The sequence below is a fragment of the Vanellus vanellus genome (genome assembly GCF_965231255.1).
Source record: "Vanellus vanellus genome assembly, chromosome: 5".
Classification (NCBI taxonomy): domain Eukaryota; kingdom Metazoa; phylum Chordata; class Aves; order Charadriiformes; family Charadriidae; genus Vanellus; species Vanellus vanellus.
This window is the reverse complement of record NC_138910.1, coordinates 32,521,447-32,537,452: the sequence shown is the minus strand read 5'-3', so window position 1 is coordinate 32,537,452 and position 16,006 is coordinate 32,521,447. Positions and strand designations below refer to the sequence as shown.

At 45.8% G+C, this 16,006-nt stretch overlaps 1 protein-coding gene across 1 annotated transcript in view; it reads left to right on the top strand.

Moving 5' to 3' along the window:
* The window catches only part of PLCL1 (phospholipase C like 1 (inactive)), a gene marked incomplete at both ends in the record, with an annotated part of 211,220 nt that extends 196,099 nt beyond the window's left edge, over positions 1-15,121 (top strand). The window contains one exon of the mRNA XM_082483560.1: positions 14,939-15,121. Coding sequence (XP_082339686.1) covers positions 14,939-15,121 — 183 coding nt within the window. The remainder of the gene's footprint in view (positions 1-14,938) is intronic.
* Positions 15,122-16,006: the final 885 nt, after the last annotated feature.

Genomic DNA, 16,006 nt, shown 5'->3' with positions numbered 1-16,006 from the left:
AGATGGCAAGCAATCTTGTGATATGCCTTCTAGTTTGAGTGATGTGGCAAATTGCCAAAAGCTGTGGATCTGATGCCAAGCCACTGGCCATGCACACAGGGCAAGTTGCATTGCATTGCAGCGATGGAGGTGGGAAAAAGGGCCAGGAGCATGCAGGGTCACTGTGCCTGGCACCCCATGGCCAAGGCCACCTCAGCAGTGTGGGCTCTCAGCCCAGCAGAGGGTTGGCACACTGAGGTGCTGTGTGTAGAGAACCAATTTTAGCGTTGCTTCACAAATGGAGGCTCGTCAAGATTTTTAATAGTGCTAATCTGCCAAAATAGATGCCTATCTCTCTCCTTGTGTAGGCTGGCTGCTCAGTGAAGCCCCCTGCTTGGTTTGCTGTCCTGTCTCAGGTACCCCCCTGTGCCTCACTGTCGTCTCCATCTTTTCTGTCTTTTTTCCCCAGCCTCAACTCCCCCTTCCCTCTGCATTGCCCCAGTTGTGTGTATCATCTAAATCATGCTAAAGCAGTGGGAGAACCACAACACTCTTCGTCTTACTCGTGTGTCCACTTCTTCCCCTCTCTTGATCTGGACTAAACTTCTCATGTCTCTGAAGCTTTCTCTACCTGTGTTGTGGTTCACGTGAGTTTATCACTCTATCCATGTGGACTTCACCCTGGGGTTGCTGTGTGGGATCTGGCTGTCTGCTGTGCTCCCGCTGGTGGGGCAGACCCTGTCACAGCCTGAGCCCCAGCTGTGCTGCTGTCATCTCTCTTCTCTACCAACCTGGCAGGGATTTTAGCACCTGAGTGTGAAGGCCAGCTTCTCTCGGGGCTGTGGGTCATCCGACCCAAAGACTGTGCAACTGGAAAAGTAATTAATAACATTCAGGTAATGATGTGTGAACACACAAAGAGTTTGTTCTCTAGATGCTGCTCGGAGCAGTAACAAGATTATCACCTATGAGGAAGTTATTTGAAAAATCAGCAGGTAGGATTACAGGTTCCTTGAGGGAACTCCTCTTTTGAGGAAAAGGAGCTACTCCTGCATGTATGTGTGCCTGAGCAGACTGAGCTGGAAAATGGGTAGTATAAGGGAGAGGCGGGGAAGATGACTGAATGGAATAATGTTCGTAGCTGGTTCCCCACTAAAGGAGGATTGCTTGCGTGTAAAAACTGGGTCAGTGTCATCTCCCATCCCTTGGAGGAGGAGACAGTGAAGGCAGGAACTGCAAGTGGCGTAGGAACTTCAGCAACTTCTGCCACTGTCCCCTCCCCTGCAACGGTGACATTTTCATCTCAGACATGGATATCAAAGACTGCCGTACCTGCCGGTGGAGTTAATTAACACAACCTGGAAGACACGGGAGTTGGAAATCTTGTTTATGCCAATCTGACAACATGACCTCATTCAGAGGAATTAAAAGGGCTGTAATGAAAGTATGTTTCAGCAGAAATTCACACATTTCTTGCTTTTATCTGTCAATGGCTGTACTAACAAAGAAAGAAAGAGAATGAGCAGCTGCCTCTGTGAAGTGTTAAAGATTTCATTATAACCCAAGCTGAGCTGCCAGCCCTGCCACACGCAGCTCAAGCAGCGAGGCAGTGTGCTGGAGGGGCAGCAGCCGTTCCTCTCGGTCCATTCCTGGTTCATGGGGTGGCACTGGGCTTGTGCCCTAGGCGGTGCTCCTGCCCCAACGCCTGGCACTAGTGAGGGGCTTGCAGAGACCTTTTCCTTCCCAGGTTGGCACTGTCCTGTGGTGCCTCACCTGGATGACTTATTCACAACACTGAAGACCTTGGTGGTCTTTTCCTTTGCTCCCTTACATTCACTGTTGATGTTGTTTCAGGGTCATCTGTTAAGCAGCATGGTATTTCTCATGGGCTGAGACACACGAAATGGATGTGTTTTCTTGGGTTCAGGGACTGAATATTGCTTAGAAGACTCCAGTTAGCTCTTTATACAACTTGGAGGATTCCTGATGTCCCTTAAATAATACATGAGAAGATTCAGTTGCATGATTATTTATTATTGAAAAGACATGTTACATTTTTAAAAATTTTCAGTTGTATTTTATTCTCCATTATTTAGCAAATTCACTTCACTACCTAGAATTGCTTTCGCTGTGCTCATCTCGTCCCTCCCTAGCTAGTGCACGACGCTGCTCCTGGCCCGCGTAGAGATGACACTGGTGGTGCCTGCCAGGGTGTTTTGTGTTCCTCGTGTTTTAAACTGTTGAATGCCGTTGTGAATCAGCGTCATCTGTGTGTATGCTGGTAAAGATCTGGCAGAGCTCTGATTGCTTCAGGGCTAACGAAATGCAGGTAGAGAAAACTCTCTTTGTTTTCCTCCAAGTGTGGAGGTCGCGTGTGTCAGCTCAGCGCCCTGCCTGAGTCTGGGTAACCCACAGGCTTTGGGAGGATTTTTACCCAAAGCAGTCGTATTCCTACACTGTTAAATTCCCCAGTTCATTTAGACACGGGTCTTTGTGCCACCAGGGAGCTTCTCCTTTTGGCAGCCCGTGTGTGTGTTGCTGTCATACAAGGGAGTGTGTGTCTGAGCAATGGACTCCTTTTCTAGGTGGCCCATGGCAGTCCAGAGCAGGAGGGAATTGTTGCCTGAAGCCTCCACCCACAGAAGTAATTTTTAATGAATTTGTGTAGGGCTGCTGAGTATCAGGGAGAGACCCGGGTACTGATCTGTACATGGCGGGAACACTAAGAGGATCACTCGATCATTGTTTTTTCTCCAGCATTTGCTTACTGTTAGATCTGAATTGTGCCGTTCTCTGGGAGCTGTAAACTGGTGCTGGCCCGAAACGGTTACATTTGAGTGTGAGCTTTGGTGTGTGCCGAGAGGTTTAATGTCTTCTAAAAATTACCTTTGTGGTATATTTTGAGTTCATTGCAGGTACTGTCACCGGATCACATACAGTTTCCCCGGGGCTTATAAATGATGTGAAGTTGACTGCCCCTTTTGTTATGTGAATTGCGTGCCAGCATTTACAAAATCCCACTTCCTGCAGGAGAATGGGTGTCTAATTGAAGCTAATTCCCTGGGGGAGCTCAGGAGGTGATGAAAGCAGCTGGTTGCTCCATCAAAACTTCCTCCTCTTCCATTGCTGAGATGGTGGTTGGGTTTTCCTTGGCACTGTCAGTGGCCTCAGTCAAATCCGGTAACGGACTTTATAAGGAGCAATAGTTGCCCCTTGTGTTTTGCTGAACCTAGGGGATAGCATGTCTCTGTATGAATGCCAGGTCCTCCCCCTCTCCCTCCCACCCATAGATAGGAATCTGCTCTCCGCGTGTCGGGATGTGAATAATGCCATTGCTAGCCAGGACCTTTGACTTCTTCTGCACTTGCGTGAGTGCAGGAGTCAGGGGAGCTGAACCCTGAATCCAGCTGGCATGACCTTCCCCGTTTCATTGTGCCAGTCCAGCTTCCATTACTGCCTCCTGACATTGAAAAGAGAAAATGTTCAACCACACTGCTAACGTATTCCAAAGGCTGCGGTTAAAGTAAAACGCTATTTAACTCAATGGCCATATTGATTTATTTTTGTAGTCTGGAGCCACCAGTAGTTGAGGGCTGCGGAGTAAAGACTTCTATGTTAACATATATGATTATTGGCAATATGGATCTGCAGGGAGGGCTTGGACAATTAGTTGAAAGCTACAAACTGTATTAAGGGAAAGTTGTAGGTGTTGAGTGAGACCAGGCATTTGCTTTGCGGTTATTCTTCCCCAGCAATCCTGGTAGATCCCATAAACCCTACACGTGGCAGGTGTTCCCAAAAACTTGTGCAGGGGCTAGGGAAATCAGAGACCCAAGTGCTTGCGGGTAGAAGGAAGCTTTACTGTATGAATGGCAGTTTGGGAAACTGCAATCTTTTATGTTGTATCCTTGACAGCTACAGTCGTCTATTACCTGGGTCAGTTGAAATCAAGTGCAAGGTGACCAACCCTGCAGGAGCTAAAGGACCCTTTTTTAGGGGTCATTTTCCCAGGTACAGGTGGGAACCATTTGGGGAGAAAAGCTGAGACAAAACTAGTGATTCTGTTGCTGTAGCAGCTGCTGTTTATTTTTAGATCACAAAAAGAAAAAGATGGCATTGCTTATGTCAGGCTGTGTATGTGAGAGAGCATACTAAACCCATACAATAGTCAGACTTAGAGGAGTAAGTTAAAAAGGCCTGTATAGTAGGTTTTTTTCTCCAGCATCCTCTGTGTTACAGCTCAGACATAGGTCCTGTATCGGCAAGAGAAGCCTTACTGATACACTGTGGTCACTCTGACTTGACAGAGCAGGGAGTGATGATAACTGCAGTCAAGTGCTCTGCGTGCTCTCACTCGGTGTTGCCTGGGCTCCTGCTCTGTCACACCACTGACCTGGTGATGCTGGTGTACCTAGCAGCAGGGAGAAGATGAGCCACATGAAGGCACTGGGCACTGAAAAGCACCTGAATAGTTTGTTGTTTTTTTTTTTTTTTTTCACATTTTCAAGCAGTGACAAAGGTGGTGGGAGTTGCACAGCTCAGCCTGAGGGGCCTAATTGAGCAGTCTGGGATGAACGGGCTGAGACTGGAGTCTGCCAGCAGCATCAGGAGGACAGTTTCCTTTAGAGGGTGTCTCAGTGGTCTGAAGCTGGGTAGTCTAAATTCATCCTCTCTAACTCTCACCAGTAACTATGGAGGTATTACTACAGCCCTCTGTATCAGACATAAAAATTTATTTCAATTTTGCCAAAAGGCTTCTTATATTCTGTAGCATAGCATTGTAATGGGTTGGAAATTGTGCTTGTTCAGTTCCCTCATTGACATTTTGGGGCAATTAATGTTTAAATAAATACTACAGTCCCTGTCCTGCACCACTTATTTTTGTGCTTGGCTCATTCCGTTTGCTTTGTGCCCCCGTTCCCATCCTTCATGGAGAGTTCCAACATCCAGCCATGCCTGTTTCTGACCCCTCCAGATTTTGTCCTCCCCAGTTGCTTCTCTTTGGTACATCTCTGCTTGCTGGGTCAGTGTGGTGCCTACAAAAATAACCATACCTGCTGCTGTTTGTACTTGGTTTCATATCTGCACTGGGAGGGTGAGGCTGGGATTCTCCCGAGGGAAACAAGCCCTATTATTTCAGAGCCCATGGCTGCTGAACCCACAGGAGCCTCTTTGACCTCTGGCTGGGGGAACGTGAGCAGAGAAGGTGGCTCTGCTCTGCTTTTGCCGAGCTCACTGGCCAGTCTCACCAGCAAACCTGCCTTGACTGCAGGGACCAGGATGACAGGGCCGGTCCCTGGACAGGGAATGTCCCAGCTGACAGGGACTAGGTGCATTTGCTTAGGGATCTGCTAAAAACCTGTTCCCTCCTAGCAGTTAGATAGCATTTTGTGTTATTTTTTTCTTCACTTGGTCTTTCGGGTGATTTGGCATTTTTGGTCTCAGCTTAAAGCTATCTGCTTCAGCATAAAATTGTTTGTGGTCTGTGCTGCTTGTGAAGAGGTTAGAAACTGATTACACATGGCACCTTGCGTGAAGGGAGAAGAGCAGCCTTCAGAGGGGTGTCATTGTCCCCAAGTAGGAACGGGGAACTCGGGTGGGTTCTGCAGATTCCTGCACCCCCGTCAGCTGGTGATGTTTGCCAGCTGCCACCGCAGCAGGAGGATTCGCAAACCATATAGTTGCTAAGAAATTAGTGTTTGTGCCAGGTGGTTACTCAGAGACAAGGAGAGCGTAAGGAGCTGTACACAGGAACAAGCACTGCACGAGTATGCTCTGTTACCTGTCCAGAAACTGCTCTCTCACTGGTGTAACTTCACTTCATCTTAATCAGATCATTTCAGTTAGCATTAAGCACAGCTGCAGGGTGGGTTTTTTTAGCTATTGCCCTAAGCAGTGGTCTAAGGAGTAGTACATCTTCTGTAACACTCCCCCCGCCCCCCTCTCCCCCCCAAAAAACCCACAAACCAAACAAAAAACCCCAAACCCCAAACCACGCAGATGCCTATTGTATTCAGTCAAAACAGAATCAGCTTGGGGATGGTCAGTAAAGCCTTTCCAGCTTCTGATGAAGTTAATGGACATTTTGCAGTCAACACTTGCGATGAAGGACATGATTTTGATGTTAACTGTGTGGCTTGCAGCCTGGGCGGTTGTGAGTCAGTGCGAAGGGCACCAGGGAGCAGGGAGGTGGGGGAGTGCCAGCTATTCCCAGCCAAGTGTTTTGCTCAGGGGTTGCTCTGCACAGGTGTTTTGTTAGCTGCAAAAACATGTCTTTTCCTGCAGCTGGTCCTTTTATTCACAAAAAGTCTGCCCTTTCTGCCTCATGTTTCTTCCCTTTGTTTTGTTTTTCTGGGACTCACTGGACTTTACTGGAGTTACCAGCTGGTGCCGGTACATGTGGGGAATTGGGTTTTGTGACTACAAGGAGGACCAAGAAATAAATGCCTGGACATACAGCTTTGATTTCCATGTCATGGCTGTGTATAAAAAAAAATAAATAATGCCCCAATTTCTTCAATGATGTGGGTTTTTTTTAGTATTGATTGTGCACTCCCGGCCTTCCAGCCAACCTTTTGATTTCAAACTTATCACCAGAAAAAAGGCAGGCTCCTAGCGTGGAGGGGCTGACAGCGAGAGTCCATACATTTGTGGCTGTGCTTGCAAACTGCCTGCTAGATGTAATGCCTGAGAGACACACAAGCATCTGAACTGCTCAGCACATGGCTAACATCAAATTAATGCCATTATTTCTGAAAGCAAATTCCTGCTGCAACACAGTAACAGGCAGTCAATGTTCACATTCATTGCTTTTGACAGCCTGATATAAGGTAATTTAATTTAAACGCCCAGATGAGAGAGAAGCAAGAGGCATTTAACAACAAAAAAAAGAAAATAAACCCCCACTCTTTTTATACATAAACTGCCTGCTTGAAGGAATAGATTAGTAGCCGAACGGTGCGATTGATTTGCAAGAGCCCACAGATTTCAGTGGAGATGGTCTGTTTAAAGATCAATAGGGAATGCTGCAGCATGAGTGCTTTTGCCACTTAGGCATTCAAGTAGATGGTTGATGTTAATTCCTTCTCAGACTTTGGTCTGGGGCCAGTAGGGCTTGGGAGGGCACTTGACCGCATTTCAGAGAGCAAGCTGGCCACAGATGTCCTTCGCCTTTATTTCATTAGGCAAATTCTGTAAGACAATTACAAATACAGACCCTCTTCCCGAAGTTGCCATGGCTGCATCAGGCAGCGATACACTCACGCTGGCAAGGCCAGCAGCCAGAATCAGAAGTTTTTCTGAGTATTTGCTTTTTTGCTAATTGCATGACTGCTTTCGTGGTTTTCCTTGTACAACAGAGGTGTTTTGCTCATTTCCACCTCCCAGGCTGCTCTCAAGGTTTGTGTTTGGCTGTGTCCCGCGATTTGGGAGTATACAAGTGATGGGTGGGCAGTTTTGTAATAAACTGGGGAGCCTTGCCCAGTGTGGTGCCGAGGGGGCTGTCTCTCGGTATCCAGCACAGCCATTTAGATTTTAACTGCATCTTTCCAACAGCTGGAAAAGAAGGCGAAAAATGCCATGGTTGCTTTTCAAGGAGGTGCCATACTGGCAGAAGCAGCTGGCGTTGCCTCTTCCCAACCGCTCATGTCACTGCTTTGTGCTGCGGGATTGACCACCTGGCTGTGCAGTGAACTGTCGCTAGCATCCTAGAAAACTAGCCAGCCTAATGCTGGACCACCTCTGTAGATCCTCATTTAATCATCCTCTCCAGTGCTGACCTTCGGGCTGAGACCCAAATGGCAAATAAGATCAGTTAAAAAATTTTGGGGTTTGTGTGGGACAGCCTAATGAACAGGTTGGTCTAGTTCAGGAGTTTAAATATAAGTATTTAAAATCAGATTGAACTGGTTTTCAGTTAACCTGGATAATGTTCTTAACACACCCCATTTACAATTTTGGCATCAGGCTCCTGTGTTAGAGTACCCATCTGCAGTCACAAAACCATTGGGTGTGTTAACAAAGTAGTCCAGCCCGTGGTCGCGATGAGTAATCACGCTAGAGTCGCGGATGAGGTTAAGATTTGATCTATATTACAAGATAGAACTCTCTGAATCCTACTTTACTTTGTCCGGTATTTATTTATTCTATTTATTATAATTTATTTAGTCATTTTTATTAACCTCTGTTCCTTTGCTATGGTATCTGAACACCTGTTATGGTTGCAGAGATTAATGCCTCGAAGAGGACTGGACTAATATACCGGAACCTGGTGGGTGCTCAGGTCGAGCTGGGGCTCAATGGGCTCTGTGGAGGGGTCGTAATCCAGATTTCCGCCTGCTTTTCCTTGAACTGCTGAGAGCCCCTTCTGCTTTTGTGCAGGGAGCTCCTGGCCAGGCTGCTCTGGAGTTGCCATGTGAATTTTACCAACCACCTGGAGTAATGCTGGGGTTCTTCTCTCGCTCTTACAACTGACTGCACTGGAAAAAGAGCCCATGCTTTGTCAATGGTATTTGCAGAGATGGTTACTCCTTAGCTCTTCACCCAGCAGTTGCCCTTCAGTGAGGTGCTTGCTGGCAGGAGGCTGCTGGCAGCCATGTGGCACCTTAGGGCTGTGCATCTTGGCAAGTTGGTGAGTGCCCTCGAGGCTGCCAGTGTTGCTTGCAGGTGTGGTTTTGTTTCCGAGACTCGTGCACGTATCAGGTGCAAACATGATTTTTTTTCCCTGCGTAAAACAGTTGGCAAATACAGTGCAGCCAAGGATGGTTCTGCTCTCCCGTTTTTTTTTTCCTGGGTTTTTCCTGAGTTTCTTTCTGCCCTCTGAACCCGCTCCACCCCCTGTGTAATGAGAGACAGGAAGGAAAGCCTCCAGCCAGCATCTGTATGTCTGGTTGATGAAGTAGATGGAGAAAGGATTAAGTAAGTAGTAATCTGGGCTAGATACAGCAATACTAGGAGATTACTCCTGTTAACGATTTCTTCTCCTCTTCTCTGTCTTCTTCCTCATCCTTGTTCTCCTGGGTGTCCCAGCTGCTGGCTATGGTGTGTGCGGAGCAGATCAGCCCTTGAGCTTCTGACCTTGTTGCTTGGCACAACCTTTGATTCCATTTCAACGGTCATCTAAAATCTCATGTTCACCTTGTTTTTATCGCGTAACCTTGTGTGTGTTAAAGCTGCACACGACAATCTGTTCCACAATAGTTTCTCTTCCCTGCTTTTGCTTAAAGAGATTTAATACTTCATATAATGGTGACCACCTTTCCCTGAGTGGATATTTTCCTTTTCTTACATCTCAGATCTGTTCTCTGTGATATAATTGATTCTCAGCTCCATTTCCTTCTTGCAAATTTTTGCTAGGCTCTGCTTTGGGAAATGGGAGAGAAGGTCTCTGGCTGTCAGTAACACGCTGATACACCAAAATGAGACGCTCAGTTTGATGTCTGAAATTACTGGCAAATACTGAGAAATGTAGTGATTCAGGTCCCAGCGAGGACTCGGTCAGGTCGCCCGATTTACTCAGTGGCAGAGCTGTTGCTGGTTTCAGCCAGGTAGAAACAAGCTCTTGCATTTGGTTCAGAAATGGGTATGTGGGAAGCTACGCCCAAAACCTAGACCTTAAGTGATACACCAGTGGCACAAGGAGTGTCATTTAAGTGCCATCATTTATATTTGTGGCCTTTTTATTTTCCTGACAGGAAGTGAATTTCTGCTATGCAAGGCTTTAAAATAAATTGACAAGTAATGTTTGGCCCCTGCTTTTCCTGTGGGATAACCCATTTTTGCAATCCTTTATTTTTCAGTGTGTGAGAAGTGATAATAGGCTTTGTGTATAATCTTTGTGTACAAAATTTTTCATGCCAGCTTGTGCAGTATGATCTCTATCACAGAGAAAAAGCAAAGCTCTTGACAAACTATATGCAGTAGTAGTGAAAAGGGTGGGTTTTTAAAGTCTGCATTGATACAGAAATACTTTGTATGTTTTTGGAGTACTCTGTTTTGAAATACAGATGTATCATAATCAAATTCATATCAATTGTTCCCACGTTGAACTTTGAAGGATGCATGGAAAAAATATCTGCTTTTTGTAACAAGTTTAACATAGCAGTAAATCATTTCATTAATGATTTCCTCCTCAGGATTTCATTTTCAAAGCCATGTGCAATCATTTAATCATGTGCCTCCTTATTAATATTAAACACTATTAAAGACCCAGTACGACACATTGAAAATGCACCCCTTGTGGTAAATGCCACTTCCACACAGAATATCCCAATATCACAGCAGGTCTCCAGTGTTTCTGATTTCCAAATCCCTCGGCACAAACTATCGGTGCCATTACTTTACCTGTGTTACCTCTGAAATGTGGAGCAATGCAATGCTTGCGGTTGTTTTATTTGGCCATGTCTGGCTTTTTCAGCCAACCACTGACAGCCTCTGGAGGTTTTACTTTGTGATTAAATAATAAATATAAGAGCTGTTTTCTTTAAGAAAAAGTTAAAAAATAACAGTAATATCATGAGCATGATGTGGCACGGGCGGTAAGACCTCTGTTATTTATTGTTTGTTTACTCGGCCCCTGAGGAGCGGAGAGGAAAGCTCCCATAATGTGCTGTCAGAGAACATGTCTGCCAGGAGATAAGCAACCGTCTGCTTTAGCAAGCAGCACATTACAGAATGGCCTTCACAGCCACTCTTTCAGCCTCCCTGGAAACACAGCCAGTTTTGAACGCCGGGATGGCCCTGTTGCTCAATGTGGGATTTTCCACTTCACTGGTAGTAAAGCATCTGTGTGGGGCAGCCTGTTGGTGCAGTTCGATTCTGCATAGACAGAGCGGTGGCCTTCAGGGTCCTTCTGCGGTCCCCTGATGCTGGTGCAAGCAAGCAGCCAACACACGGGCTTCGGGTCCCTCCTGGGTGGTAGCCAGAGTCCCCAGTCCTGGTGGGTGCCCAGAGCTAGCAGTGTGTCATGACCTACGTGTCGGGGGTGTTCCATAGCACATGAATAGAAATAGTAATTATTTATTAATATACATACCCATGCCCATGTATTTATGTAGACATATACATGCAACATATAAAAAAAAAAATAATAATATTGTAGAGTCCAACACAAAATGGCGCCACTTACCAAACCCACCTTCTCCTCTCATTTCCCCAAACTCAGAGTCTGAGTTGTTGTTGGACATAATGAGCTGTTGTCTTGACTCATAAAAACTTAGGAGTTTGATTTGGGAAAAAAAAAAATAAACAACAACATACAGAATTCATCCCATCCATGGCTATTGCCAGTGTCTATCTAGAACTACTTATGCTTCTTAATACCTTTCATGGGTTGTCACTGAAACTGAGCAATATTTAAAGCCATGTCAGATTATCCCTGTTTTCTAAGTAGTATTAGCCTGTCAAGATGAAGTCTTATAATCTTACGCTTGCTTGACAAGCTGCATTATTTGTACTGTAATGTTAATTTGCGCTGAGGCTCCATGGTTAGTTGTAGTTAGGTGTATGAAACCTGACATTTAATGTTCCCTAACTCTAAATAAAAGTGGGCCCCTTGATCAGTTTTTCCAGTAGAACACTCAATTAATCTCTTCTGGTTTAATTTAGTGTCCTGCCAAATGCTGAGTTTAAAGTTTCACACAAGTTTTTATTTTCAGGAAGGCTGATGATATCAACAGCAGGAAGGAGATAGATGGATAGATGCTGAATTGGACCGTTGTGATCTCTCTTTGTCTGGAAGAGAGATGCTTTGTTTGTTAAGGGCAAAGAGGATTGTTCTGTGCACAGAGATGATCACAATGACTGATTTATGAAGATTGTTTCAATGCAATTGTACTTTTAAAGTTTACTCCAGCTTCTCTCCAGTATTTAGTTCGTTGAGGTGTTGACACAATTTTGTTGACATTTTTCTTAAGCGGATTATGCTTACAGCCAGTTTTTCAAAGCAAACAGATGGCTTTGCAAAGAGAGCATGCCCACAGATTGTTTTTTTATGGTGTCTCTAGAATTATGACAGCACTGTCAGAGGGGGCTGGTTTGTCATTAATTTTCTTGTGACAGATGATTCAAAATCATTTTTGCTCCTTCAGCTTGCTCAAATGAACCAGCTGCTTAAAAATAAAAGTATGAGGAAACTAAGACATAAATCAATTGGTCTGCACATGAATGGGATTGCACTATTTTGATAAGTCCATTTCTGTTTTTAGATCACTGTAAAATAAGAGTGTCTTCAAAATGTTGGAAGCATGCTCAGGAGGAGTGATTTCCTTCTTGGAACCAGAAGACATGTTGTGCGTTGCCTCAGACGAAACCTGTAGTCTGAATTGCCTGGTTACTTAAATGTGAAATCGGAATATGCATAAGGGAGAGCGGGTGGCTCGGCACCCTCACACAGGGTGTGAGCTTCCTTGGCTTCAGGGGACTTCAGATAGAAGTCTTGGCAGGGCGGACTCAGGCTGTCGTCCTCCAAGCAGGGTTGTATCAAATCCCAAGTAGCTTTCCTTGAATTAGTGTTTTGGAGAGTCCCTAGGCAAAGGCACAATTTGTGGGCCACCCTGAGAAAGATTTCCATGCATTGCCCTCACTCTGAGAAGGAAGAGGACATGAATAAGGTGACATAGACTCAGCTGAAGCTCTTTTTGTCAGCTTATGGAGCTGCATCCGTCTTGTGCTGCTGCATGATGGGAGATCCTCCTCCTCTGTGCACGGCGTGGGTGATTGTTCCTGCTGCCTGGAGAGATGCTGCCTGTGCCACAGCAGAGGACAAGCTCCTAGAAGTCTTTCCCCAGACACCCCATCAACGGTGATGCCAAGTGCTTTGGGGCACTGTGCCTCCATCGTCACCATTTTACCTTTCTGCTGCACTGGCTCTCCCAGTTTTTTGAGCTTATTTGTTCTTGGTGCTGTTGGGATGTCTGTTTTGAGTTGTTTCTTGTGCTGAGGGGATTTTTCTGTTTCTGTGCGTGAATACATAGCACCAGGTTTTGACTTGGAGAAGTTAAGGCTGCAAAGCATCATCACACCAATTTTGTCTGCACATTGGTGCAGCCTTTGGTGTCTTCAGTCCTGTGTGCATGATAAGAAAAAGCAGCAGCCCCATTGCAGCTGGGTCTATTTCATCCTAAAACCAAATTATTTAAAGCTGCACTTGTGTAGTGAAGAATCTTACCACCCTTTCTGATAACATTATTATGTCATTAATGACAGTGCTGTTGGATCCCTTTGCCTGTGCCGTGTTATCCCTGTTGCTGCAGCCCTGCATGATTCCTGTGCCATTTGCAAACGGGGGGACCAGGGTGTGCTGGGCGCTCGAGGCAGCTACGGGGTTCCTGGATTCCTGCCTACCCCCTTTAACCATAAGCTCAACCTCTGTCCTAAAAGCAAGGTCACAGCTATGTGAAATATGTGCTGCGCAAATTATTCTTGTTTTGTTTTTTCAAACCACGTCTGCTGAGTGGATCCCAAGCTATTTGTCTGTGTATTCTCATAACTGTCATGCTGCCGAGATTCAAATCTCTTCAAAAGAGCTCCATACCAAATAGCGCAGAGCCGCTCACGCAGTCCCAGTGGGTTTTGTTATTCTCGCATCGAGTTGGATTCCCAGCATCTGGGTAGCGATTTGCCTTGTTCAGCAGGGACAAATTCATGTCACCAGGAGATGAGGCAATCCCGTTCTTGGGCGCGGGCTGCCATCCCTGGCTGACGTGGTTTCCCACGTGGTGTTTACCAGTGCAGCGGGACTTGCAAGCCACCATTGTTTCTTCATTGTGAACATTGTTTACGGGGGCTCAAGCGGTGCGAGTCCGGTGCCAGGCTCTGGCAAAAAAAAGAAGTGTGCTCTCATCGGTGCGGGATAAATCCTTCTTCTTAGATCTGGGGAAAGGGAGAGCAGAGAGATGCTCCCACTGCTGGAAGGGGTCACGCTGTGACTCCTCCAGCACATCTGGTTTGTTTTGAAAACCGAAGGAGGGTCGGTCGTCAGTTACCCCTCTGGTGTGTCCCGGGTACCACTGTAATAGCTGTTGTCTCCTCTGAGACCCTGCAAAGCATCTGTGGGTTCATAGGAGGACAGGTTAGGTTGCAGGGATGCGAATGTGACATTTCAGTCAGCGGAGGTATTCCTTCTGAATATGCGTATAACCAGCTGCAGCGAGTGGTGTACTTCAAGCTGTAGTTCGGGTGACATTAGGAGAAGAGCAGCTCAAGTTCTTAGCAATACGGAATTTTAATAACCAGGTGCATCTCCTGGCTTTTATTTATTTGTATCCTCTAGCACCAAAATCTTGTTGCTTCGTGGCACTTGAGATACCAATATTGCATAAATATTCATTTTGGCATTTCTGAACACCATCTCCTTAATACAAATTTCATGTAACGCATTTTTCCTGATAGTTACAAATTGGATTGACATCCTCTTAGTCACCTCACCTTTACAGGCTCTGAGAAGATACAGAAGCAGGCTTTGGCTCATGAAGTCTCCCGTTCCCATTCTCCTGCTCAAAGGTCCCAAACGAAATGTTTCAGGTGGATTCAGTGTGGCACTGCAGGGTGCTGTGCTTCTTACAAGTGCGCAGTTTGGCCTGCCTCTGCTAAAGGAGGGCCCAAGGCTGGCTAGCAAATTGGGGTGCAAGGAAGGGTGGGTAACCGGGGTCTCAGAGCTCATAGAGGACCCTCAGCTGGGCACATGTGGCCATTGCCATGGGGGGAATCTGGTGCCTGTCCTGCTCACCCTGCCCACTCTGCCAGCCGCTGAGCTGGGTACTGGGCTGCAAAAGGGGCTTCGGTCCCTTCCCCCAGGGCTGGTGGTCACAAGGAGGCAGAAGGGATTTGAGACGGGACCTTGGACCTGTTCCACAGCACCAAAGAGTATGTCAGAGACACGAGAGCAGTATTGCCGCTGTCGGTCCCGAGCGATGTGTGTGATCCCTGACTCTCTCCTGCGTGTCTGTCTCTGCATCCTCAGGGCCAAGGAGATCTCCTGAAGAACGCCAAGAACGAAGCCCTGGAGAACATGAAGCAGATCCAGCTGGCATGCCTGTCGTGTGGACTGAGCAAAACTGGAAGTGGGCACACGGACGCCAAGTCAAAACGGTGCCTGGAGGCAATACAGGAGAAGGATACCGGAGATGAGAATGGGAGGCTGTGAGGATAGGCAGAGCTGTCACATTTGTCACAGATTTCAATAACTCTAAACTATTTTTTTAAAGCATTTAAAAATTCACACAGGAATGCCCTCTACAGGGTGTTGATAGTATTAAAATCCTCACAATGTCAGTATTTTAATGCAGTTAATTTATCTAAGTTAAACTCTGGTAGTGAGATTTCTAATGAAGCCAAGCTGTCTGTATGCAAGTGCGTGTGTGTGCGCACATGCAAATCCTGTAGACGCCCTTTCATGCATTACATTAGTCATTTGCTAATTTATTCCTTTGTCATCTTTGAATAGACCTGTTCATTCTGAAGATCAAAACAAATAGAGAGTACTTGTATCAGTTTTGTGCTTTATTTTATTCTCCAGCTTTTATCATTTAACTTAAAGGTTACATTACTGTTACGCTGTTTAAACAAACAAAAGAAATACAACAACAAATATCACGGACAGCTATTTTTGTGAGGACAAAAACAGTGGTTTGCTGCAGATTCAGAATATGATTTTTAATGAACGATTCAAACGGAGTAAATGAGATATTAAATGGTCAGAGTTGCTGGATAGATTATGATTAGATTTGAGGTGTACATTTCATTGAATTTTAACAAACTGCTCTTCAGGATACACCCAGATAGCACGTACTAACATAAAAACTAGCTGATTTATTTCATTCCAGTAAATCATTGCTACCTTGTAGATCTGCAGGACAGCTACAGTCTTTGCTGATAGGCATTAACTTGTGTAGTAATGAACATAGCTCGTCAGCCCCGTAGTTGCGAGGAGAGCTGTGAATATCCTTCAGTGAACATGAACTCTGAAGGTGAGCACCAGTCTGTTCTGAAACACCCAGTGGTGCCAGTACTGGAAGGCAGGTTTTACAGA